Source organism: Oncorhynchus clarkii, chromosome 5 (genome assembly GCF_045791955.1).
Source record: "Oncorhynchus clarkii lewisi isolate Uvic-CL-2024 chromosome 5, UVic_Ocla_1.0, whole genome shotgun sequence".
NCBI classification, from domain to species: domain Eukaryota; kingdom Metazoa; phylum Chordata; class Actinopteri; order Salmoniformes; family Salmonidae; genus Oncorhynchus; species Oncorhynchus clarkii.
Window position 1 is genome coordinate 44260528 of NC_092151.1, and position 26493 is coordinate 44287020.

The following is a 26493-nucleotide window of genomic DNA, read 5'->3' on the forward strand; positions in this document are numbered from 1 at the left end:
TCAGTCTATTCTTGTTCTGAGAAATTAAGGCTATTCCATGATAGAAATTGCCACGACACTGAAGATCTCATACAACGCTGTGAACTAGCTTCATTAAATAGTACCTGCAAAACACCCGTCTCAATGTCAACAGTGAAGTATAGGCGATTCCGGGATGCTGGTCTTCTAGGCAGAGTTCCTCTGTCCAGTGTCTATTATTTTGCCCATCTTAATATTTTATTTTTATTGGCCAGTCTGAGATATGGCTTTTTCTTTGCAACTCTGCCTTGAGCTGTGCTAGCATAATTGCAAAAGGGTTTTCTAATGATCAATTAGCCATTTAAAATGATAAACTTGGATTAGCTAACTTTAGCTAACATTGGAACACAGGAGTGATGGTTGCTGATAATGGTCCTATGTAGATATTCCATAAATCTGCAGTTTCCAGCTACAATAGTCATTTACAACATTAACAATGTCTACACTGTATTTCTGTTCAATTTGACATTATTTTAATGGACTAACAAATGTGCTTTTCTTTCAAAAACAAGGACATTTAAGTGACCCCAAACTTTTAAAATTGCAAAAAAAATTCCACTTAGAAACGTTAAAATCCTATATTCAATATACTGTACATTGGATGGTGGAATTTCATATTTGAGTAGACATATTTTACTTGACCTTGTGTCAATGTTGATAGTAAAATGGTATGTTTGAATCAACGTCATTGTTTCAGCGTAATGCTATCAGCTGAAATAAAGATAAATATTAAGTAAAATAAGAAGCCACAGTCCAACGAGTTCTACTCGAACAGTGACTCCTACTGTTATATGAGGGGTAATACACTCTTCCTGCTTATGTTTCTAAACAATGTGTGTTCGTTTCAGCTGAGCTATCATCCCACCACATTTAGACATTGACCAGGTTCCATACTTATTTGCGTAGACAACCTAATTAACATTAAATAGTTGAAAGTAAATTCGGAGTGAGGTTGGGTTTATGTAGGCTACATTGACATTTGATTTGCCCAATTGGACACCAACTCAAAGGGAAGCTTAGTAGGTATAGTAGGTATACTATCATTCATCCATGGTTGGTTTGATCTTTGGAAGTTTAGAAGTAATTAGCATTAGCCCTTAGGATGCCAAATTCATTATATTAATAATATGATTTTACCTTTGGATGTTGTCTTGTACATGGTTGGTTGATTTCAAAGTGAATCTATAAATTATTAATATTATGGATTCACGTCTCCATCTCCACCAAAACTCTAACTTGAAGAATAGGACTAAATCGAAATAAACTTTATTTGAAGCGCATTTAAAGTTTGATTTGATTTAGTACTATTCTTTAACTTTCATTTTTGGTTGAGATGGAGACGGGAATGCAACAAATCAAGCATTCATTTGTAAACAAACTGGATATTGAATTATGAACGCAACCAAATATCAACAATTGAAGGTGTATCTTCTGCTTGGATAGTGTATATTATGAAGGGTGTGCAAAGCTGTCATCAAGGCAAAGGGTGGCTCCTTCTAAGAATCTATAATATATTTTGATTTGGTTGACACTTTTTTGGTTACTACATGATTCCATATGTGTTATTTCATAGTTTTGATGCCTTCATTATTATTCTACAATGTAGAAAATAGTAAAAATAAAGAAAAACCCTTGAATGAGAAGGTGTGTTCAAACTTTTGACTGGTACTGTAGTTCTGATGAATATGTTGAAATTAAATTTATGTAACAACCTGTTAGTCCAGTTAAATCAATATACACTGAACAAAATTATTTTACTGAGTTATAGTTCATTAAAAGGAAATCAGTCAATTGAAATAGATTCATTAAACTCTAAATCTATGGATTTCACATGACTGGGATTACAGATATGCATCTGTTGGTCACAGATAACTTTAAAAAAGATAGTGGCGTGAATCAGAAAACCAGTCAGTTTCTGGTGTGACCCCCACTTGCCTCATGCAGCGTGACACATCTCCTTCACATTGAGTCGGTCAGGCTGTTGATCGTGGCCTGTGGAATGTTGTCCCACTCCTCTTCAATGGCTGTGCAAAGTTGCTGGATATTGGTGGGAACTGGAACACATCGATCCAGAGTTTCCCGAACATGCTCAATGGGTGACATGTCTGGTAAGTATGCAGACCATGGAAGAACTGGGAAATGTTCAGCTTCCAGGAATTGTGTACAGATCCTTGCGACATGGGGCCGTGCATTATTATGCTGAAACATGAGGTGATGGCGGCGGATGAGTGGCATGAAAATGGGCCTCAGGATCTTGTCACGTTTCCGTGCATTCAAACTGCCAACCGATAAAATGCAATTGGATTCATCGTCTGTAGCTTATGCCTGCCCATACATAACCGCACCATGGGGCAAAATTTACTTTGAAACCAAAAATCAACATGCAGCAAAAAAGCATTCATCAATTAGCAGAACATATGGTCAGCGGACTGGCGGTAGTCCCCGGCTGCAGTCTTTTGCCCGACAGACACTTTTCCCATTGGCCTTTTATATCTGACAGGGAACAAGAAAAGGTGTCCTCTGGAAATGTGAAAAGGATGTTTAAAATGAGCTGAAAATCCCATTTCTGACTTCCCTTCCCTATGATCACGTTTCAAAATGCACACAACATGAATCTTACACTGGAGGCAGCTCTGTAGAGTGGTCCCCAGCTGGCACAGCCTCAAAGTCATAAAACCCTAACTTTAACCACACTGCTAACCCTATTGCCTAATCCTAACCTTAAATCTAGACCAGCATTTTTAATACATGTTTTGAATATTGCCAATTTGGATTTGGCAGCTGTACCATCTCGCGGGAATCGCTCAGTTCTTTCTCCAAAGGCAAGAGTCATGACAATAAACCTTCACATTCAGAAAGCGCCCCCCAGAGTACGAGCACTGATCTAGGATCAGGACATCAGGTCCCCGCTGTCCACATAATTATGATCTAAAAAGCAAAGCTGATCCTGAGACACTTTGTGAATACGGGCTAACATGTCCCATAAGAGTGAGTGTGCGTGCATGCCTCACTGATCCCATATACAATCAGCCTCTCTAAATGAAGAGATGAAAGATTGACGGAATGCTGCTGCTCCTCTTTCATTGGGGCCATTAAGTTGAGAAAACGTCTAGTACGACATGGACAGTTAGTTGGGTCACGTTGACCCAAAGTTTTGCAACAAGGATGTCAGTGTTGTACTGTGGTAGGGGCCACAGCGATATCTATTTGTTTATTTAAAGCTGCTAACTTAGGTGTCAGGCATAAATGTACTATACTTAAGCAATTAGGCATGACGCTACGCAGCCTTTAGCCGTGGTATATTGGCCATATATCACAAACCCCAGAGGTTCCTTATTGTTATTATGAACTGGTTACCAACGTAATTAGAGCAGAAAAAATACATGTTTTGTCATAGCCGTGGTATACGTTCTGATATACCACAGCTGTCAGCCAATCAGCATTCAGGGCTCGAACCACCCAGTTTAAAATGTTGTTTATAAGGTGTCTGAAGTGAGCGAACACAGAGCACAATTCCATGACACCCCATGGATCACTTTTTTGTCATTTACATTTATTAATATGTTATTTTAATCACCTATACGTGAAATATTCCATTGTCTATAGAAGTATAATACGTTCTCTGTGAACATTATATGAAATGTTACATTACGGCATTATGATTGATATTTTCCTCAGGGTTGCGAGATGTGTCAGAAAAGTAAGTGATTCTGGGTGAGAGTCATTCTTTAGTCTTGTTTTGCTGAGAAACTTTCCTGGGAAATGATGTGCTAATGTCCAGGTGTATTGGAAATGGAGGATTAGACTTTTTAAAGGAGATTAGTGTAACACTGTCTAGCCAGACCCTCGCTGGATAAAAGCGAGAACAGATTTAAAGTTTCTGTCTTGCAGACGGCTTTGTAAAGTTGTTCAGACATGGTCTAAATTTTCAGATTAATCCCAAGTGTTCATCTGTCTGCATACTAATATTTGTCTGGGACAGACAGGGACAGAGACAGTCAGAGCAATTGGAAATGGACTTAACTACTTTTTAAATATAGTTTCTCGCCCGAGACAGAATACGTGTTGTTATAAGAATGATCGAAGAAAGTAAAAGTACCATTGTTTCATTTCAAGTCATTAGCATTTCACAGCAGTGAGAGAATGTTTTCAAGCTCCGTTAAGCTAGAAACAAAGAGAATGACTTTAAGCACAAATGAGGAAAGAATTTCTCTATCCTGTCCTTCAAACTGTGGTTCTAGACTGCATATTTTGGCAAGGTTTATATTCTGTTCAGTAACATTGATTATATATCCTATGTACAGTATTATATAACTATAAAATATATTGATTCGATCCATCAATCCATGCAACACCAAGGCCAACTAATGTATGTCATTTCAACCATGAACACATTACTTAGTCTGACACGCACATCATATAGATCTCCATCAAATGGTCATCAACCAAGCAGTGTGAACTCCTACATGTATGAATGTCACCATTTAGACATGCAAGAACATAGCACTGAATATAGAACACAGTGTCATATACAGTCAGGGCTTACCCCAAACAAACATCTCTCCATTGTCCTGGCATTCAGATCAAAGAATGTAAAAAAATAAGAGACAACATATCCAAATAAAGACTTCCTGACAGAAAACTACCCTGTGACGTCAACACGGTATTCACTCGGCACAAAACGGAAGAAGATATGACGAAATGGTAAGGTACTATCTGAACTTCTGAACTCTATCCAATAAGAAACACTCATTTTAGTTTTCCGTCGCACAGCGGTTTGCAACATTTTGCTACTATGTGCCCTGTGAATATGACCCATGTTTGTCAAGCTATGACATGGTACATGGTAATAGGGACTTCCTGACTAAAAACGAACCCCTGTGACGTCTTGTCTGGCACGAGATAAATAGTGGGCTCCGAAATGATTGACACCCTTGATAAAGATGAGCAAAAATAACTGTATAAAATAAATAATTCAAATACCGAACTATACTGTTATTTAATTATATAACTCTATTTTATACTAACACAATTGCTCAGAGAAAATATATTTTTGTTGAACAAGTGATAGCATACATTTTTTTGAAAGGTTGGAGTAAAAATGATTGACACCTCTGTTTCAATTCCTCACCTTGCGAGGATAACTGCACTGAGCCTTTTTCTAAAATGTTTTATGAGGGAGAACACATTCGGAGGGACCTTAGATCATTCCATACAGAATCCTTCCAGATTACAGATATCCTTCGTCTGCACTTATGGACTTGCCTGCCCTCTTCAATTCAAAACACAGGTTTTTTGGCTAAAATGTCCTTGTACTGGGTAAAGTTCATGATGCCGTTGACCTTAACAAGGGTCCCGGGATTCTTGGAAGCAAAAAAAAAAAAAAGACCCTTGGAAGCAGAAAAGAACCCCATACCTAATGTAAAATATGTTGGTGGATATTTCATGTAACAGGGAAATTTTGCTTCCACTGGTCCTGGGGGCCTTGTTAAGGTCAACACTCAACAGCATCATGAACTTTGGACAGTACCCAGGACATTTTAGTCGAAAACCTGGTTGCATCTGCCAAGAGGCTGAAAATTGGCCTGAAGTGGATCTTCCAAAAAGACATTAACCCCAAGCACACATCAATTGGCCACAAAATCTATATTTTGCAATGGCCATCTCTCCGGACTTGAAACCCGTGCAAAAGCGGTACCGGAGTGCCAAGTCTTGGTCCAAGAGGCTTCTAAATAGCTTCTATCCCCAAGCCATAAGACTCCTGAACATCTAATTAAATGGCTACCCAGACTATTTGCATTGCCCCCCCCCACCACTGCCACTCTTTGTTGTCATCTATGCATAGACACTTTAATTAACTCTACCTACATGTACATACTACCTCAACTAACCGCCACCCCCCCCTGTATATATTGTGATATTTTATTGCTGCTCTTTAATTACTTGTTACTTTCATCTCTTATTCTTTTTTTTTTTTTTTTGAAACCGCACTGTTGGTTAGGGGCTCGTACGTAAGCATTTCACTGTATAGTCGACACCTGTTGTATTCGGCGCATGTGACTAATACATTTGATCTGATTTGATTTGAAAACCTGTGGTTTGAATTGAAGAGGGGAAGTCCGTAAGAGCAGATGAAGGATATCAAGGATCTGGAAAGATTCTGTATGGAGGAATGGTCTAAGATCCCTCCTAATGTGTTCTCCAATCTAATCAAACATCTGAGAAAAAGGCTCAGTGCCGTTAGGTATTGAAAGGTGTTGAAAGCAGGGGTGTCAATTTATACCCCTACCTTAAATTATTATTATTTTTTTAAACACAATCACTTTCTTTAAACAATTGTATTTTTTTTTTCTATTACATAATTATATAATTAAATACAAATACAGCTCAGTATTGATTTAATTATTTTACACCGTTATTTTTGCTCATCTTTATCAAGGGTGTCAATCATTTCGGAGCCCACTATTTATCTCCTGTCAGACAAGATGTCACAGGTGTTCGTTTTTTTGTCAGGAAGTCCCTATTACAAGTACCATGTCATTGTTTTGCTTGACAAACATGGGTCGTATTCACAGGGCACATAATAGCAAAATGTTGCAAACCGCTGTGCAACAGAAAACTAAAATGAGTGTTTATTGGATAGAGTTCAGATGTTCAGATAGTACCTAACCGTTTCGACATATATTCTTCCATTTCGTGCCGAGTGAATACCATGTTGACGTCACAGGGTCATTTTCTGTCAGGAAGTCCTTATTTGGATATGATGTCTCTATCTTTTTATATTCTTTGATCTGAATGCCAGGACAATTAAGATATGTTTGTTTGGGGTAAGCCCTGACTGTATACTTGTCTACTGTATGACTCATCACTGTACACAACACACACACACGCATGCATGTACACACACACACACTTGGGGTAAGCCCTGACCGTAAACTGTACTGAATGAGTCACCATTAGAGAAATACTATGAGCAGTTCCTCTTGCTTATGGCTCTAAGTGTAGCAGGCTGCGGGGAGAGGGTTTGTGGCCTCAGTGTAGCAGGCTGCGGGGAGAGGGTTTGTGGCCTCAGTGTAGCAGGCTGCGGGGAGAGGGTTTGTGGCCTCAGTGTAGCAGGCTGCGGGGAGAGGGTTTGTGGCCTCAGTGTAGCAGGCTGCTGGGAGAGGGTTTGTGGCCTCAGTGTAGCAGGCTGCTTGGAGAGCGTTTGTGGTCTCAGTGTAGCAGGCTGCCGGCAGAGGGTTTGTGGCCTCAGTGTAGCAGGCTGCTGGGAGAGGGTTTGTGGCCTCAGTGTAGCAGGCTGCGGGGAGAGGGTTTGTGGCCTCAGTGTAGCAGGCTGCTGGGAGAGGGTTTGTGGCCTCAGTGTAGCAGGCTGCCGGCAGAGGATTTGTGTCCTCAGTGTAGCAGGCTGCTGGGAGAGGGTTTGTGGCCTCAGTGTAGCAGGCTGCTGGGAGAGGGTTTGTGGCCTCAGTGTAGCAGGCTGCGGGGAGAGGGTTTGTGGCCTCAGTGTAGCAGGCTGCGGGGAGAGGGTTTGTGGCCTCAGTGTAGCAGGCTGCGGGGAGAGGGTTTGTGGCCTCAGTGTAGCAGGCTGCTGGGAGAGGGTTTGTGTCCTCAGTGTAGCAGGCTGCTGGGAGAGGGTTTGTGGCCTCAGTGTAGCAGGCTGCGGGGAGAGGGTTTGTGGCCTCAGTGTAGCAGGCTGCGGGGAGAGGGTTTGTGGCCTCAGTGTAGCAGGCTGCTGGGAGAGGGTTTGTGGCCTCGGTGTAGCAGGCTGCGGGGAGAGGGTTTGTGTCCTCAGTGTAGCAGGCTGCTGGGAGAGGGTTTGTGGCCTCAGTGTAGCAGGCTGCGGGGAGAGGGTTTGTGGCCTCAGTGTAGCAGGCTGCTGGGAGAGGGTTTGTGGCCTCGGTGTAGCAGGCAGCGGGGAGAGGGTTTGTGGCCTCAGTGTAGCAGGCTGCGGGGAGAGGGTTTGTGGCCTCAGTGTAGCAGGCTGCGGGGAGAGGGTTTGTGGCCTCGGTGTAGCAGGCAGCGGGGAGAGGGTTTCCTTGTTCCTACTCACAAGAAGCTCAGTCTAGTCCAGGGGAAGAAGTAAATGCAACAGAATAATAAAAAAAAATCATGCTTTTTCAAATGTCAAACTAAATCTGATCGAGAGAATAACATTAAAAACATCCTATCAATGACTCCAGAATAACAATTAGTATTTAAGTTGCATGTTAACGTACTTGTAAATGTCAAATTCCTCGAGGTCTGGGGTGAATTGGGGTGCTCCATTTTACAGTGACACATCATCATCAACATCAATGGGTAGCAATCATTTCACATATTTTCCTTTGTGTTTCCGGACTCAAAGAAAGATAACAAATAATTATCTGGTGACAAAATAGAATTTATGAAATTATACTATTCATCTTGAGGTTTGAATATCTTTCTTAGGATCTTTCATTTTTTTATCTGGTAAACTGCAGCCATACTACAGTACATCTACAGTACACCATTCAAAAGAGGGTCTGAAATAGAGTATTAGATAGTTATTGACAGAGCCATACCTCTTTATATGGCTCTGATTCTTGATACTTAAGGTATCCTAGCAACCTGACACAATGAAATAATTGATGGAGTGAACACAAATGTAATTTTTTTTGTTGTTGTTGCCTTTATTGTCCATGTTGCCAAGTGGAGTTATGCATAAATTATGTATATACACAGTAGACCTTCAGAATAGACTAAGCCAGTAAAGCAAACTGCTAAATGTCAATTTCTTCTTCCAGTATAAACACAGACACGTGCCTGCCCTTGCAGATTATAACAAAACCATCTGTAACAAAATGTACAAATTGATATAGATATAAATGAATTAGAAAATAGGCCGTTGGAAGAGTTTGGCTATCAGGGTATAAACATTTGATCGATGTTTACTATAAATACAACAACGTGTTTAGATATTGGTATACTTCGCTCTACAGAGACTAAACATATACCGGGTATCCTAGATCTAGCACTCTTGATACACACCTGTGGCACACGGCTGGTCTGGTAACCACGGAAACCAGGTGGGTCATCTCAAAGGTTCAGGGGGGGGGGGGGGGGGGGAGCGACCAAACACATGACGTCATCAGCAGGGAACAACAGTCGCAGATGATTGACAACATTGGTTATAATAATGAATGATCGACAGCATTGAGGCACTAATTGACAACATTAGGTGTTGACACGCTCAGGTAACAGGTGTGTTTTTCTTACATTCAAGTGACAGTAGCAACATCGTCACTGTACACGAAACACACCGTCCACTGTGAAGACTCTGTACTATTCTTTGAAAATCTTCATCCTGATTTCAATTGAATTGGCTGTGCCGTGCAAACTGCATCCAATCGCACACTACACTTTCTCTTAAAACACAAGAGGGGCAGGAGCTTTGCCCCTCAGTAACAAGACTATCAAATTACTCAAATACTTAAAACATAACATCTAAAGTTAATTCTACACAATATGTATTTCAGTGAAAACAGTGGGAGAACCTTTCAGTTTGAAATAAAAGCCTTGTCTCACCTCTATCTGCGTCCAGCAAATTGATGTTGTGGAGTTCTAACCAACACTTGTTTGTGAAGACACTTGTAAAAGGTTTGGCTTTAAAACACATTAAGGCAGTGAAGTAGAAACATTTGTTACAGACCAGAACGCGTTGTGGGACAAATCACTATTGAGCATGATACACTGAGTGTACAAAATATTACAAAACACCTTCCTAATACCGATTGCATCCCTTTTGCCCTCAGAACAGCCTGAATTCGTCAGGGATGCTGGCCCATGTTGACTCCAATGCTTCCCACAGTTGTATCAAGTTGTCTGGATGTCCTTTGGGTGGTGGATCATTCTTGATATAGATGGGAAACTGTTCGAGTGTGAAAAACCCTGCACCATTGCAGTTCTTAACACAAACCACTGGGCCTGGCACCTACTACCATACCCAGGTCAAAAGGCACTTCAATATTTTGTCTTTCCCATTCACCCTCTGAATGGCACACACACACACAATCCATGTCTCGATTTTCTCAAGGCTTAAAAAGCCTTATTTAACCCGTCTCCTCTCCTTCGCCCACACGGATTGAAGTGGATTCATAAAAGGGGACCATAGATTTCGCCGGGATTCTCCTGGTCAGTCTGTGTCATGGAAAGAGCAGGGGTTCCTAATGTTTTGTGCACTCAGTGTATATTTGTAGAGAAACCATACTTGCGTTCTTAGCTCTCCCCTTTCGATACTGTATTTGTCAAGCACGTCGAAATGCGTTCTCTGTAAGAAATGTGCTACAGAGATGAAGCCTATTCCAGTGACTCTAAACGCCCCGCAGACGTGTTCACTTCCTATAGACAGTCTCGTGGCGATGTGCAACTATTAGTCATCCAACTATTAGTCATTCACAGTGACGAGTGAAACACAAGCATGATACTAACACATGGCAGATAGTGTCTCACTGGTGTTCGCTTAAGTCTTAAATAGGGATATTTATTTTGAGTGGAGACAATGCATTTCCCAACACGAAATGTGGTCCTTCTTTCGTGCAGTCCACTAGGTCTCTGCAGCTAGAAAACCGTAGTAGACTTTTCCTCCTCTCACCATGAAAACCCTGGAGGCCCATAGGTTCTCGGTGGCGGGGAATGACTCCATGCTCTATGACTCCTCTGGGATCAGGTTGCTCCATTGTGGTTTGCCATCCCGTTGGCTTTGTAGCTATGATGTAGCTCCTGTTCGGTCCGACTACAGACTGACGTGGGGTTTATAGTTCCTATGGTTAACAGGACCGTGTGGGGTTTGTAGTTCTTGTGGCTCAGCACGTCCTGTGAGATCTGTGGGATTTGTAGTCTCTGTAGCTCAGCAGGTCCTGTGGGACCTGTTGGTTTCGTAGTACCCAGTAGATGTACAGGACCTATGGGGATTGTAGTTCATGTACTCGGCAGGTCTTCTGGGATTTGTAGTTCCCTGTAGATGTGCAGGTTATGTGGAGTCTGTAGTTCCTGTGGGATTTGTAGTTCCTAGTAGATGTGCACATCCCGGCTCATATCCTGCCCGTGTCTTGGTCCTTGTCCTCCAGCAGCTCAATAAGCTGAGTGAAGCTCTGCTTCACGGCATCAATGTTGTCCACTGAGCTGCCCTCTAGAATCCAGCTCTTCCCTCGGGCCAGAGGCTCCAGCTCAAAATACTTCTTTATCTAGCAGAGAAGCAGACATAGAAGGAGAGAGGACAGAGATTTAACATCATCATTTCAAGTAACATTTCAACAAGAGACAGAGAGAGACACAGAGACAGAAACAGAGAGAGAGAGAGAGAGAGAGACAGAGAGAGAGAGAGAGAGAGACAGAGAGAGACAGAGAGAGAGAGAGAGAGAGAGACAGAGAGCGAGAGAGAGACAGAGAGAGAAACAGAGAGAGAGAGAGAGAGAGACAGAGAGAGAGAGAGAGAGAAACCAACAGAGAGAGACAGAGAGAGAGACAGAGACAGAGAGAGAGAGAGAGAGAGAGAGAGAGAGAGAGAGAGAGAGAGAGAGAGGTTTAACACCATCGTTTCAAGTAACATTTCAACAAGAGAGAGACAGAGAGAGAGAGACAGAGACAGAGAGACAGAGACAGAGAGAGGGAGGAGAGCAGAGAGAGAGAAACCAACAGAGAGGAGAGAGAGAGAGAGAGAGAACCCAACAGAGAGACAGAGAGAGAGACAGAGACAGAGACAGAGAGAGAGAGAGAGAGAGAGAGAGAGAGAGGTTTAACACCATCATTTCAAGTAACATTTCAACAAGAGAGAGACAGAGAGAGAGAGAGAGAGGAGAGCAGAGAGGGAGAAACCAACAGAGAGGAGAGAGAGAGACAGAGAGAGAGAGAGAGAGGGGAGAGGTTTAACACCATTTCAAGTAACATTTCAACAAGAGAGCGAGAGAGAGAGAGAGAGAGAGAGAGAGAGAGAGAGAGAGAGACACAGAGAGAGTGAGAGCTCAGTGGTTTGGACACATTGAAAAACACATAACAGTGAATAAATATCTGTAACATTATCTCATTTGGTATTTCCTTCTTGATGCGCGGGTGTACGGCATAGTATAAGATAGCTGATTTTGAATAAATAGTTTTCATTCCCATGTAATTACACCAATATCTGCCAAAAGCTTTGCATTCCATCTAACAAGAGCCAAGTGGAGACCACAAACTAGGCCAAAGTTGTACTTAAAAAGAGTGCCTAAAGAAATGAAGCAATACAACTACGTCCAACCATGGAAGCGGGTCCTATGTTGAAAGTCTGCACGAGAGCAAAACAATAACAATCAATCCAGGAATCAAATGGGAGAAAGGTTACCTTTGTGGTTTCCGCTGACTCCCAGTTGAGCTGAAATACACACACTTTTGAAAACAAGAACAGTGTCCAGCTATGTCAAAAATGTGGGGGGAAAAAAACAACATATAACACGGCTACGATTCACTCAACACTTTAAAAAAAACTTCTGCGCAAACACTTGACTCACATTGATAGGTGGTCAAGCCATCATAGCAGTCCGTTTCTGGGAAGGTTTACTACTTGGTACCAGGCATCCCAGGAATATATGGGAACCACATATACAGGACCACTTATATATGAATCCGTAAGCTTAAGGCCATAGTGGTCAGTCTCTGTGGTGGTTTACATCCAGAGGGGGGGGGGGGGGGGGGGGGGGGGTGATGAGGCATGGCCAACCAGGCCATAACCATATAAATATAATTATATTTCTATAGCCATTAAGTAGGGCATCAGACTGTTTCAGTGAGAGTTTACTATCAAGGTGATGTAAGGCCATGTTGGTCTCCTGGTCATCAGACAGTGTGGTGACGGAATGCTACTTGTTGCCCTCTCCGGGAAATAATGATCTGAGAGAGCAGAGTAGTGTCTGGAGAACCTTGACCCCGCACAGGCCAAGAATAAATACCTGGCAAAGCCTCACCCGAGTGACAGGCCAGTACTCGGAGGAGTCATTTTTCACATTTGGAATACAACTGGCCTGGATAGTGGATACTATAGCAGGGTCGTGGTAAGTAGGGCAAGAAAACGGTTAGAAACGGAGCGAAACGAGGCGCTGCTAAATGCTGGTTTTCGGGGGGTGGCAGGGTTTTCACGGAAAAATGTTTTGCTACGTTGTGCCCTAAGGAACATGACTCAGCACTTGGATAAAAAGAATAGGAAATTAGGTCAAATAAATAAAACTATCTGAGTAAACAGAGTCTTAACGGTGAACTTTTCCAACAGATCCTTGTCCATCTGTGTTTAAAGAGGAGAGTCCAGTGTTTGGCTGTGTGTGCCTGTGTGTGTCAGTGCCAGTCAGTAGGGACAACTTCCTCTTCTCTGTGCAGACTGAGGAGGGGGGGGGGGGTATCATGTTCAAACCCATTCAGAGAATAGGACTAGGGAGGATATCATAGGATACCCTAGGACACCACACTGCACTGATGGCCAAACCGACAGGAACAAGAGAGACTAGAATCTGCACTGACAGGCTGTAAAAAGCTCTACAGAAAGTGCTGGAGCTGCTCTTGCCCTTTTCCTTTCAGAGCAGAGAGAAAGAGAATAAATAAATAATCAAACAAAACATCCTTTGAGCCAAAGCTCCCATAGCATGCCAAGAATGCTGATTAAGATTTCCCTGTCTGGGACTTCATCGCTCGCTGCTATGAAATTACACAATCCTCCTCCTCCGAGAGCGAGAGAGAGCGAGAGCGAGAGAAAGAGAGAACAGGCTTAGAAGGAGCCGCAGCTTTTGTCTATTGTTTTTATTTTTGTGTGTGTACTGCGTGTGTGTAACAGTGGGAAGAATGTTGATGAAATTCAACATGGAGAAAGCAACAGGTCAATGAAGGCTAGGTTAAGAGAGGTTAGGGGTCAGAAGGGTTCGAGGCTTGCCTGATACAGTACAACAATCCACTGTCTGGTGGAAAAGGCTGACACAGCAGAAACCTTCCCATTCACAAGTCTCTCTTTGCCGGACATCTCAACGGGGTCAAGATGGGCAAGCTGGTAGCCTCGCTTGGCCCAACTTAGCCCACGTGTAGGCTGAGCTAGCTAACGCAAGACTTTGCTAACAAGCCGGAGGAGAGATGTTGGTGGGACAAATCAGTAAGACCAGAGGGTTTCTCTTTACAGACTGGGGTTTACCTATCAGCTAGTCTTGTGCACCAGACAATTAGCCTGGGAACAAAGCTACCTGTCAGGTACATGAGTTTCTTTCTGCTTGACGTCTCAGCAGGGTCATGATGATGGACAAGCTGGCCTCTTCGCTTAGCCTGACTTAGATGTAGGCGGAGCTAGCTGACACACAGCAAGTATAGGGTGCGAGGCTAATAAGATGAAGTAGATGTGGGAAGGTCATTCAGTGTGAACAGCAGATAAAGGGTTGAAGGCATAGAAATAGAATGATTAGAACGGGCTTGGAACCTCCCTCCCTGGCAAGTTGACTGGTAAACTCATGGGTACACTCGCAGCGGCTGCCTCGAATTGTGATGCAATATTTTCCATGGTAATGCAGAATGTTCCAGCAACTGATGCTGGATTACCATGGTACTGTAGAATGTTAATTAACATTTTGCTAACTGATGTGGCTCATGCAATGGAATGTACTTGCTGTAATGTCAGATGAGTCGATTCAACAAATCACAGCACAGACTGATGTGTACACTTCCCGATTTCACTTCCTGCTTTGCTTCTATGGGTACAATCCCAATGTCCACCAGTCCACCCAATATGCCATCGTCGACTTGAATGGGGACTCCTTTTCTATTCATTATATTTCTATTGTTTGACTCTACGGACTGTGGTGGCGTGACCTATAAGTCACACAGCCCCAGAAGAACCCGCTCAAAGCTGGGATCAATAGGATATGTGTTTCCAGGGCTGACGAGATCTAATCTGATCAAGATCTGTTGAAAAACGGTGGGAGGCTGGGAGCTGAAACCACAGTAAGATGGTGTTAGCCTGAGGAAGGGCCATGTGCTTTAAACATAATGATCAAAGTGGTAAGAGTTCATTTGAGGAAAGAAAAACTAAACTCTTCCAAAACATGATTGTTCCTCCCGTGGTGACAGTACACAACTGCGCAAATCCAGACCTGCATCTGGAAGACAACTGGGTCATGTCCAGTAGACAAAATGTTTTGAAACAGGAAGGTATTACCTAAAGCTGTTCCATAAGAAATGCTTGTTTTGTTTTTCCTTGTGCCCTAATAAATATGACCCTGAAGTAGCTAGTAACTTCCTGTTCTGCTCAGAGAGTATGGTAGATTTGATATGGGTATAGGTATGAAACAGGGTGCTGACTGACTGTTTAAGCTATGTTTAAGCCTTCCCTCCAATGCGCCTTGAGAGGGAGGTGAGGAATCAAAGACAGGAGAAATCAAGGATTTGACCTCTTAAAACACTTTGACAGACCCTATTGGTACCATAGGGTGCTGCTGAGTGACTCCTGTATAACCCCCTGTGTAGAAACAGGGGCCTCCCTCTAAAAAGGAGACCTGTTTCCCAACAGGCCTCGAGGGGATGTGGAGGAGGCATCGAAACACCCCTGGTAGATTTACAGTAACTCAATTTTACAGGGGGGCTACGACTACGAGCCGCCTGAACGGGCTGACAGCAAACATCTGGTCCTGAGGCTGGAGCTGGGCTGGGGAGCTGGCAACATGCCATGTCATCAGCAGTATCAGTGGAAAGGAGAGGGCCCCAGACTCCAGCCCTCACAGGTCTCCCGCCTTCCCTTCCTCCCTCCCCACCCTGTCCATCCATCTATTCATCCATAAATTGAGAAATCCACGCAAGGCTTCACAAAGAAAACAACTCATTGATTGACAGGTGACCCAATACTTTAACACCAAGATACTCTGAAATCTACCAATCAATCTGAAGGGGATTTACACACACGAGGTAAAACTGATGTATTTTTAATGGTTTACATTCCACATAACTTTCATAGTCATGGGAGACCTTTCCAGGACCGTTCTTATTAAGTGGAGGCTGATGACAGCCACAGTAACATGCAATATTTGACTAAATATCTCACTGATTGGGGGGGGGGGGGGGTGTAGCCAGGAAGATCATGTAAATCCGTAATACTGAAAACATCTCAGAAAAAGATCTTCAGCACGCCAAACAACAACAACGGCTCCCATCTGAAAAGTGAGATTCAATTGTGATGGCCCGACATGCCTCTCATATTTCAGACCAAGGTCGGATCTTTTGGGGGTAGCTCCAGTTTAGTATAAAATCGGTGGAAAATCCGGACCGTTCCAAAAACCCAAACCGCCTGTTAGACCTGTAAACCTCCACAAACAAGCCTTGGGATCATCCCTGCTATTTCCCCACAGCAGTGGAGGGAGTAATATTTCATGGTGGAGCAGTAGGAGGGCCAAGCATTGGGGATTCCTCAGCGGTAAAAACATAGCTCAGTAACCAACGCTGAGCCAAGACCCCCGATTCACATTTTAAAAACGTCAGAGACGCCACGCACACATAATATTCCCGAACACGGCCTGTGTGTGTTCCATGAAATTGCTCTGTATGTACATTGGCGTTCTTGTGTATTACGTACGCACCATATTGAAATCGAACGGCATATATTACAGACATGTCGCACAACAAATGTTCACAGAGCACCGAGAACAAGGCCTGGATGAGGTATTAACCTAGGTAGCCCACGTATGTAGGTACTATGTACGAGTACACACACATGCGTCGATAAAACGCTGCGCTCGCACACCACTTATGAGCCATGTCAAATCTAACGGCAAGCTTCTGAGGAGCACTTACCTCTTTTCCTCTCTCTCATTCCTTCGGTTCCAGTCTCCCCTTTCAAAAAAAAAAAAAAAAAATGGCAGAATGGCACCCCTAATTCCCTATATGGCGCTGTACGCCATTTGGAATGCAGCCGGAGTCTACAGTGAATTGTTATGTGCGAGTGGGGTTGAGAGGCTGTGATAGCCCGTGAGCAACAGTGGCCAACATAAGCCCACCTGAGATAAAAGGCCCCATCTGGTGCCATCATTCATCTGTGTGATGAATCTCTCCTCACGTCATGACTAGTGACGCCACTCCATTACGCAAGGCTGGTGTGTGAGTTTTGGCTGCTGAGTGGAGTGGGTGGCTGGGGCTGGGGTAGGTAGTCCATAACTCACACATGGTGTAGTAGACTGGGTCCGGCTGGTTGGGGCCCTCAGAGGCTTCAGCGCCAAAGGGCCAGAACAACTGAAACACATCGGGGTGCGGCAGGAGCCTCCATAGGTCGGGGGCCACAGTCTAGGGGTGTGTACCGAACGGCATCCTATTCCCTATATAATGCAATGCTTTTGACCGGAGCCATTTGGGACACAACCTAGTCCAGTTAGACACACATCTTGGCGCAGAGGAGGCTCCTCCACTCGAACACATGCCACAGCCACATTAACACACTCCCTCCAGGGTTGGCAATCAGACAGAGAGGCACCTGGGAACACAGGAGCTATTGCAGACCTCAATTATAAACGCATGTAGTTCTATCCTTGTGATGTACCTGTCTATTAATGTTAACTATTATGTCATGTTTTGTGTGGACCCCAGGAAGAGTAGCTGCAGCGTCAGCAGTAGCTAATGGGGATCCTAATAAATTACTAAATCGATATAAGCACCACGCACGCACACATGTACACGTTCAATTCATCCATCGATTCATGCACACACACACAATGCCGTGCACCCATTAACACACACACTCACAAAACCAGACTTCCCACTCAGACATACAGACCTAGAAATCTAATTGGATAAAAATACCTATTGGTGAAAGTAGTCTACTCTACTGCCATGAGAAGAAGTCTAGCTAGCAGTTAATGTGATTAGTCTGCATGCTCTGGCCAAATGGGATCTGGCCGCGCGTACGCGCGCGTACACACACACACACACACACACACACACACACACAACACACAACACACAACACACACACACACACACACACACACGGCATAGTGAGATAGATGTCAGCAGGCTGTCTGGCCGGTGAAGACAGGGTCGAGGGGAACAGGGGGGACAGAGGGCCCGTGTTGTTCCTGTTACTCGAGCATCGTGGGTAAAGAATGTGGAACTGTCGCTCTGCAATAGGTGAAGTTTACATTTAGCCCAATGCGGTTGGTTTGAGTGGCTGTGTGCAATATGTAGGTACATTAGGCCTGGTGGGAGGAAATATTATGCACGATGTTGGTTTGAATGTCTATATAATTATCGGTCGAGACGTATACATCAGCCATGCCATACATATGTATGACTGCATCCTTTAATGACAGTGAAGGCCAATACGTAATGTGTGTGTGTGTCTGTAAATGCATGTCAGAGGCGCACGCACACGCACACGCACACACACACACACACACACACACACACACACGTCCAGCCTGTGTGACAACAGCAGTCTAGACTGTACTAGCTGTTAAAAGGTAGACGTAACACAGGTGGCGTTGGGGACAGCAACAAAAGGAGCCAGTGGGTTCAGCAGACCTGGCCAATGCCACCAGACAGTGTGTGCGTGCGTGCATGGACCTGGCCAGTCATGACAACCCCTCTCTGTGTGACCGACTGGCGCGGCGACCTTTCTCCAAGAATGGGAGCGCCACACAATGGTGTCTGGACTCCTCTTCCCTTCTCCCGCTCTCCCTTAAACTCTCTTCCCCCCCCCCCCCTCTCTCTCTCTCGCTCTCTTTCTGCCGCTCTCCCGCTCTCAGGGCAGACAGAATGTAACACACCCCAGGACATGCCACTGTCACAGTCCCGCCTCTGTCTGTCTGTGAGACACACAACATGGCCTTTGTCTGCCGCCTCTCAAACGCATCTTTCAATAAGTAGAAAATAACATCTACAGCCCCCCCCCCCCAAACAAATTTGTCTAAATGATCGAGCCTGAACGCAATGAAAAGCTCTCTCGTTCTTTTACTTCTCCTCTCCTCCTCCTCCCTCCCCCTCTTTTTACATCTAAAGCGTGGGTACTGTTCACTTTGAGCAGTGCATTTAGAATAACGCTGATCGGGCTAGCGCTGTATCTTTACGGGTAAAAATCACTGCCCTGCAACAGTTTTACGTATCAAAGGGAATACGAGCATCTCGGTTACGCTACACTTGCGGTACAAGCGACCTCGGGACAGAGAACACACCAGAAGGTCGCGAGAGAGATCTGGACGAGGTCTTCCTCTACTAGCGGCCCCACGTGCTGCGCGTTTCCTAGGCATCCGTCTCTATCAGTCAGTCATAACTCTATTAGGTGCAGATGCTGGGTAGGGATGCTCTGTCTAGTCTCTCAAGCTGAAGTAATTCTATTATTGTTCGAAATGACCAGCCAGATCAGGGACAGGAGGAAGGGAGATGGGGGAGGAGGGGTGAGACCCCAGCAGATTATTTTAAAGGAAAGGCATTGACCCCCATTACTGCACAGAGGGAGGGCAGCCTCCCCAGACGGGGGGGGGGGGGGGGGGGGGGGGGGCGTGGGCAGTAAATTACCCCAGATAGTCAAGCCTGGGCTGGGTAGAGTTTCAGCTGCCATGGGGGTTTAGTTATGGAGAGAGTGGAGGCTTAAGGGCACCGCACATCAATAATCAAAAGAGCAAAAGCCTTAGTTTTATAATGAGGATAAGAGCACAGAGGTTTACTCACCGACTGTGCATGTGTGCTCATGATGTGAATGGGGGTGGGGGGTGGGGGGGGGGGGGGGGGATGCATACACACAGGCACGCACACAGCAGTACATTGAGGAGGCAGCTGAGGTGATTGTCTTTCTTACCCCAAAATATTGGCATACGTTCTACCTAAAGCTAGGAGTGAAAATTTTCTTTATAAAAGGGACTGCCAAGACATGTTGCCTTGCCTTGTTGTCTTGGGCTTCAGACAGAGAAAGGGGTGTCACTGTGCCTCTGTGTGCTTCCTGCGGTATTACCATCCATGGTGGTTCTTCCCCACACTAGGAAGTGTCATAGGAGAAGGATGACGGGGGGTTCCTAACAGACAGAGGGAGGGAGGACGGGGGTTGTTGCTGTGGTTTGGTGTGTGTGGTTTGGTGTTCCTTCTGCTGATCAGACACTGGCCTTGGCACCCATATTAGGCATCGATGCCAACGTCGCCTGAGTGAATTCCCATCCCTCTGCAGAAAACAAACGGGCCCGTTGTGGTCGGAGCGGAGAGCGGAGGGCGTGCCGTCTGTCGGAGTTGCTGAACACAGGGACAAACAAGGACAAAAACAGATTCCAACAGACTCCACAGACTCTGGTCCAACAGACTCCACAGACTCTGGGTGGGCCCTCCCCTTCCCCCCCAGACCGGAGTTCAAGTACTATTCAAAATAATTTGTTCTACTTTTGCTGTGCTCGATTGAGCTTGCCTGCTGTAATAGAAAAGTCCCAAAAGTGCAAAAACAACCTACCGGGAACTCCAAGCAGGCTAAAGCAAACACACAAAGTATCTGAAAAATTTAAAATAGTATTTGAACCCATGTCTGCCTCCCTCCACAGTGTTGTTGGCCCACTGGAATATAGAATCCAGAACATTCCACTTGAGTTTCAGGAGGGAACAAGAGCATGTTGATTCCAGACCCAAATGATTTTCCTTCTGAGTCCAATACCAACCTACTACGCCTACCGCCCGTGGTGCAGACTGGCACACAGTTTGTGGCATATCGTATTTGTTTCTGATCTGCCGTAATATCAAAATGAAAATTCCAACAAACAATTTTTCATTTTTCACCCGTAGAGCCCTAGTTACCCAGACCATGCAGGTTGCAGCCAGACATAATTAAGTGCTTCCTAGTGTCCACAACAAGCATTCCATCCAGATGGGTCTTGCTTGGGTCTGCCTGTCAGTTCTGCTAAGGGCGCATCTCATAAGTCCACAGTGGCTTACTCTCCTTGTCTCCTTCCCTTAGCTTAAGCCGTCCCCGTCAGTCCTCTTAGACCTGGGCTCCATCTCAATAGTCTACAGCTTCTTCCTCTCCTTGTCTCTTTACCGTAATTTGCACTGATTGGAAAATACTTGACAGGTCAAATCAAATTGTATTTGTCACATGCAACGGAGTAAAAATGCGGAGTAAAAAAATATTAACACATGAGGAATAATATGCACAAGAATTAAGCTATAGACAGGGAGCACCAGTACCAGACCAATGTTCAGGGGTACGAGGTATTTGAGGAAGATATGTACATGAAGGCAGGGTAAAGTGACTAGGCAAAATAAAACAAAGCAGCATATAGCAGCAATTAATGACTATAAAAGTGTGTGTGTACAGTGGGGCAAAAAAGTATTTAGTCAGCCACCAATTGTTCAAGTTCTCCCACTTAAAAAGATGAGAGAGGCCTGTAATTTTCATCAGTTACACTTCAAATATGACAGATAAAATGAGAAAAACAAAATCCAGAAAATGACATTGTAGGATTTTTAATGAATTTATTTGAAAATTATGGTGGAAAATAAGTATTTGGTCAATAACAAAAGTTTATCAATACTTTGTTATATACCCTTTGTTGGCAATGACAGACGGTCAAACGTTTTCTGTAAGTCTTCACAAGGTTTGCACACACTGTTGCTGGTATTTTGGCCCATTCCTCCATGCAGATCTCCTCTAGAGCAGTGATGTTTTGGGGCTGTTGCTGGGCAACACGGACTTTCAACTCCTTCCAAAGATTTTCTATGGGGTTGAGAGCTGGAGACTGGCTAGGCCACGCCAGGACCTTGAAATGCTTCTTACGAAGCCACTTCTTCGTTGCCCGGGCTGTGTGTTTGGGATCATTGTAATGCTGAAAGACCCAGCCACGTTTCAAATTCAATGCCCTTGCTGATGGAAGGAGGTTTTCACTCAAAATCTCACGATACATGGCCCCATTCATTCTTTCCTTTATACGGATCAGTCGTCCTGGTCTCTTTGCAGAAAAACAGCCCCAAAGCATGATGTTTCCACCCCCATGCTTCACAGTAGGTATGGTGTTCTTTGGATGCAACTCAGCATTCTTTGTCCTCCAAACATGAGGAGTTTCATCTGACCATATGACATTCTCCCAATTTTCTTCTGGATCATCCAAATGCTCTCTAGCAAACTTCAGACGGGCCTGATATGTACTGGCTTAAGCAGGGGGGCACAGCAGGATTTGAGTCCCTGGCGGCGTGGTGTGTTACTGATGGTAGGCTTTGTTACTTTGGTCCCAGCTCTCTGCAGGTCATTCATTAGGTCCCCCCGTGTGGTTCTGGGATTTTTGCTCACCGTTCTTGTGATCATTTTTCACCCCATGGGGTGAGATCTTGCGTGGAGCCCCAGATCGAGGGAGATCATCAGTGGTCTTGTATGTCTTCCATTTCCTAATAATTGCTCCCATAGTTGATTTCTTCAAACCAAGCTACTTACCTATTGCAGATTCAGTCTTCCCAGCCTGGTGCAGGTCTACAATTTTGTTTCTGGTGTCCTTTGACAGCTCTTTGGTCTTGGCCATAGTGGAGTTTGTAGTGTGACTGTTTGAGGTTGTGGACAGGTATGTTTTATACTGATAACAAGTTCAAACAAGTGCCATTAATACAGGTAACGAGTGGAGGACAGAGGAGCCTCTTAAAGAAGTTACAGGTCTGTGAGAGCCAGAAATCTTACTTGTTTGTAGGTGACCAAATACTTATTTTCCACCATAATTTGCAAATAAATTAATTAAAAATCCTACAATGTGATTTTCTGGATTTTTTTTATCATTTTGTATGTCATAGTTGAAGTGTACCTATGATGAAAATTACAGGCCTCTCTCATCTTTTTAAGCGGGAGAACTTGCACAATTGGTGGCTGACTAAATACTTTTTTGCCCCACTGTATGTGGCGTCATGTGCGTTAGCACATGTAGTGTATGTGGATGTGTGAGATACACACACAACCAGTCAGCTAAGCATTCATGGGTTTTTCTTTATTTTTACTATTTTCTACATGTAGAATTATATTGAAGATGTCAACACAATGAAATAACACATATTCAATCATGTAGCAACCAAAAAAGTATAAAACAAATCAAAATATATTTATATTTGAGTTCTTTAAAGTAGCCACCCTTTGCCTTGATGACAGCTTTGCACCCTCTTGGCATTCGCTCAACCAGCTTCATGAGGTAGTCACCTGGAATGCATTTCAATTAACAGGTGTGCCTTAAAACCTTTTAGGGATAGGGGGCAGCATTTTCACTTTGGATGAATTGCGTGCCCATAGTGAAATGTCTCCTACTCTGTCCCAGATGCTAATATATGCATATTATTATTACTATTGGATAGAAAACACTCTGAAGTTTATAAAACTGTTTGAATTATGTCTGTGAGTATAACAGAACTCATAGGGCAGGCAAACTTCCAAACAGGAAGTGGAAATTCTAGGGCTGGTTGATTTTTGACTCATCGCCTATTCACATCCAAATAAGATATGGATCTGTTGGCACTTCCTACACCTTCCACTAGATGTCAACAGTCAGTAGAACGTGGAATGAAGCCTCTAGTGTGATGTGGGACCGGATGGCAGCTATTTGAGTCACTGGTCTGGCAGAATGCCAGTTCCTGGTTACGCAGTAGTCATTATAATCGCCTTGCGTTCCATTACTCTGTAGACAAAAATGAATGCTCCGGTTGGAACGTTATTATATATATATGATAATAACATCCTGAAGATTGATTCTCTACTTAGTTTACCAGTTTATTCGACCTGGAATATAACTTTTTGAAGTTTTCGTCCGAGTTCGCCTGGACCAGCGCCACCTTTTGGACATGTGAACTAAACGTGCTAGCAAAAGTAGCTAATTAGACACTAGTAATAGACATTATGGAACAAAACAACGATTTATTGCGGAACTAGGATTCCTTGCACTGCATTCTGATGAAAGATCAAAGGTAAGGGAATATTTATGATGTAATTTTGTATTTCTGTTGACTCCAACATGGCGGAGTAATATATTTACGTCTGAGCGCCGTCTCAGATTATTGCATGGTATGCTTTTTTCGTAACGTTTCTTTTTTTTTATCTGACGGTTGCATTAAGAACCAGTGTATCTTTAATGATATGTAAAACATGTATCTTTCGTCAAAGTTTATGATGAATATTTCTGTTATCTGGCGTAGCTCTCTGTAATTACTCCGGATATTTTGGAGGCATTTCTGAACATGGCGCCAATGTAAACCGAGATTTGTGGATATAAATATGCATATTATCGAACAAAACATAAATGTATTGTGTAACATGATGTCATATGAGTGTCATCCGATGAAGATTATCAAAGGTTAGTGATGAATTTTATCTCTAATTCTGCTTTTGTGACTATCTTTGGCTGGGAAAAACGGCTGTGTGTTTTTTTGGATTTGGTGGTGATCTAACAAATACACTGCTCAAAAAATAAAGGGAACACTAAAATAACACATCCTAGATCTGAATGAATGAAATAATCTTATTAAATACTTTTTTCTTTACATAGTTGAATGTGCTGACAACAAAATCACACAAAAATGATCAATGGAAATCAAATTTATCAACCCATGGAGGTCTGGATTTGGAGTCACACTCAAACTTAAAGTAGAAAACCACACTACAGGCTGATCCAACTTTGATGTAATGTCCTTAAAACAAGTCAAAATGAGGCTCAGTAGTTTGTGTGGACTCCACGTGCCTGTATGACCTCCCTACAACGCCTGGGTCTCCTGAGGGATCTCCTCCCAGACCTGGACTAAAGCATCCACCAACTCCTGGACAGTCTGTGGTGCAACGTGGCGTTGGTGGATGGAGCGAGACATGATGTCCCAGATGTGCTCAATTGGATTCAGGTCTGGGGAACGAGCGGGCCAGTCCATAGCATCAATGCCTTCCTCTTGCAGGAACTGCTGACACACTCCAGCCACATGAGGTCTAGCATTGTCTTACATTAGGAGGAATACAGGGCCAACCACACCAGCATATGGTATCACAAGGAGTCTGAGGATCTCATCTCGGTACCTAATAGCAGTCAGGCTACCTCTGGCGAGCACATGGAGGGCTGTGCGGCCCCCCAAAGAAATGCCATCCCACACCATGACTGACCCACCGCCAAACCGGTCATGCTGGAGGATGTTGCAGGCAGCAGAACGTTCTCCACAGCGTCTCCAGACTCTGTCACATGTGCTCAGTGTGAATCTGCTTTCATCTGTGAAGAGCACAGGGCGCCAGTGGCGAATTTGCCAATCTTGGTGTTCTCTGGCAAATGCCAAACGTCCTGCACGGTGTTGGGCTGTAAGCACAACCCCCACCTGTGGACGTCGGGCCCTGATACCACCCTCATGGAGTCTGCTCAAACGGTCAGAAACAGACACATGCACATTTGTGGCCTGCTGGAGGTCATTTTGCAGGGCTCTGGCAGTGCTCCCCCTTCTCCTCCTTGCACAAAGGCGGAGTAGCGGTCCTGCTGCTGGGTTGTTACCCTCCTACGGCCTCCTCCACGTCTCCTGATGTACTGGCCTGTCTCCTGGTAGCGCCTCCATGCTCTGGATACTACGCTGACAGACACAGCAAACCTTCTTGCCACAGCTCGCATTGATGTGCCATCCTGGATGATACCTGAGCCACTTGTGTGGGTTGTAGACTCCATCTCATGCTACCACTAGAGTGAAAGCACCGCCAGCATTCAAAAGTGACCAAAACATCAGCCAGGAAGCATAGGAACTGAGAAGTGGTCTGTGGTCACAACCTGCAGATCCACTCCTTTATTAAAGGGTGTCTTGCTAATTGCCTATAATTTCCACCTGTTGTCTATTCCATTTGCACAACATGTGAAATGTATTACCAATCAGTGTTGCTTCCTAAGTGGACAGTTTGATTTCACAGAAGTGTGATTGACTTGGTGTTGTGTTGTTTAAGTGTTCCCTTTATTTTTTTGAGCAGTATATACGTTATGTTGTGTTTTCGCTGTAAAACATTTTTTTTTTTTATTATTATTTTTTAAATCGTACACGATGGGTAGATTAACAAGATGATTATCTTTCATTTGCTGTATTGGACTTGTTAATGTGTGTAAGTAAAATATTTATATATTTACCAAATAGGGCTAAGTCCATATTATGGCAAGAATAGGTCAAATAAGCAAAGAGAAACAACAGCCCATCATTACTTTAAGACATGAAGGTCAGTCAACGCGAAACATTTCAAGAACTTTGAAAGTTTCTTTAAGTGCAGTCGCAAAAACCATCAATCTCTATGATGAAACTGGCTCTTATGAGGACCGCCACTGTCACGTCTACTCCCGCTCCTCCGGAATACTAACCACCGATCCTGAGATCCATCATTACACACACCTGGCATCAATCATTACGTGCACCTGCACATCATCATTAGGCACACCTGGACTCCATTACCTCACTTATTACCTCCCCTGTATTCTTTCTCCAGTTCATGTGTTTACGCATTGACGATACTGTTATGTTGTCTCGTTCCATGTTTGTTGTTTTACT

General features: G+C 43.9%; 1 protein-coding gene across 2 annotated transcripts in view; it reads right to left on the reverse strand.

The window, feature by feature from the left end:
- Positions 1 to 8644: 8644 nt before the first annotated feature.
- The window catches only part of LOC139408899 (ADP-ribosylation factor-like protein 15), a 75924-nt gene continuing 58075 nt past the window's right edge, over positions 8645 to 26493 (reverse strand). For both annotated transcript variants that reach the window (XM_071153335.1, XM_071153334.1), the window contains one exon: positions 8645 to 11219. In XM_071153335.1, coding sequence (XP_071009436.1) covers positions 11067 to 11219 — 153 coding nt within the window. In that variant the 3' untranslated portion in view covers positions 8645 to 11066. The remainder of the gene's footprint in view (positions 11220 to 26493) is intronic.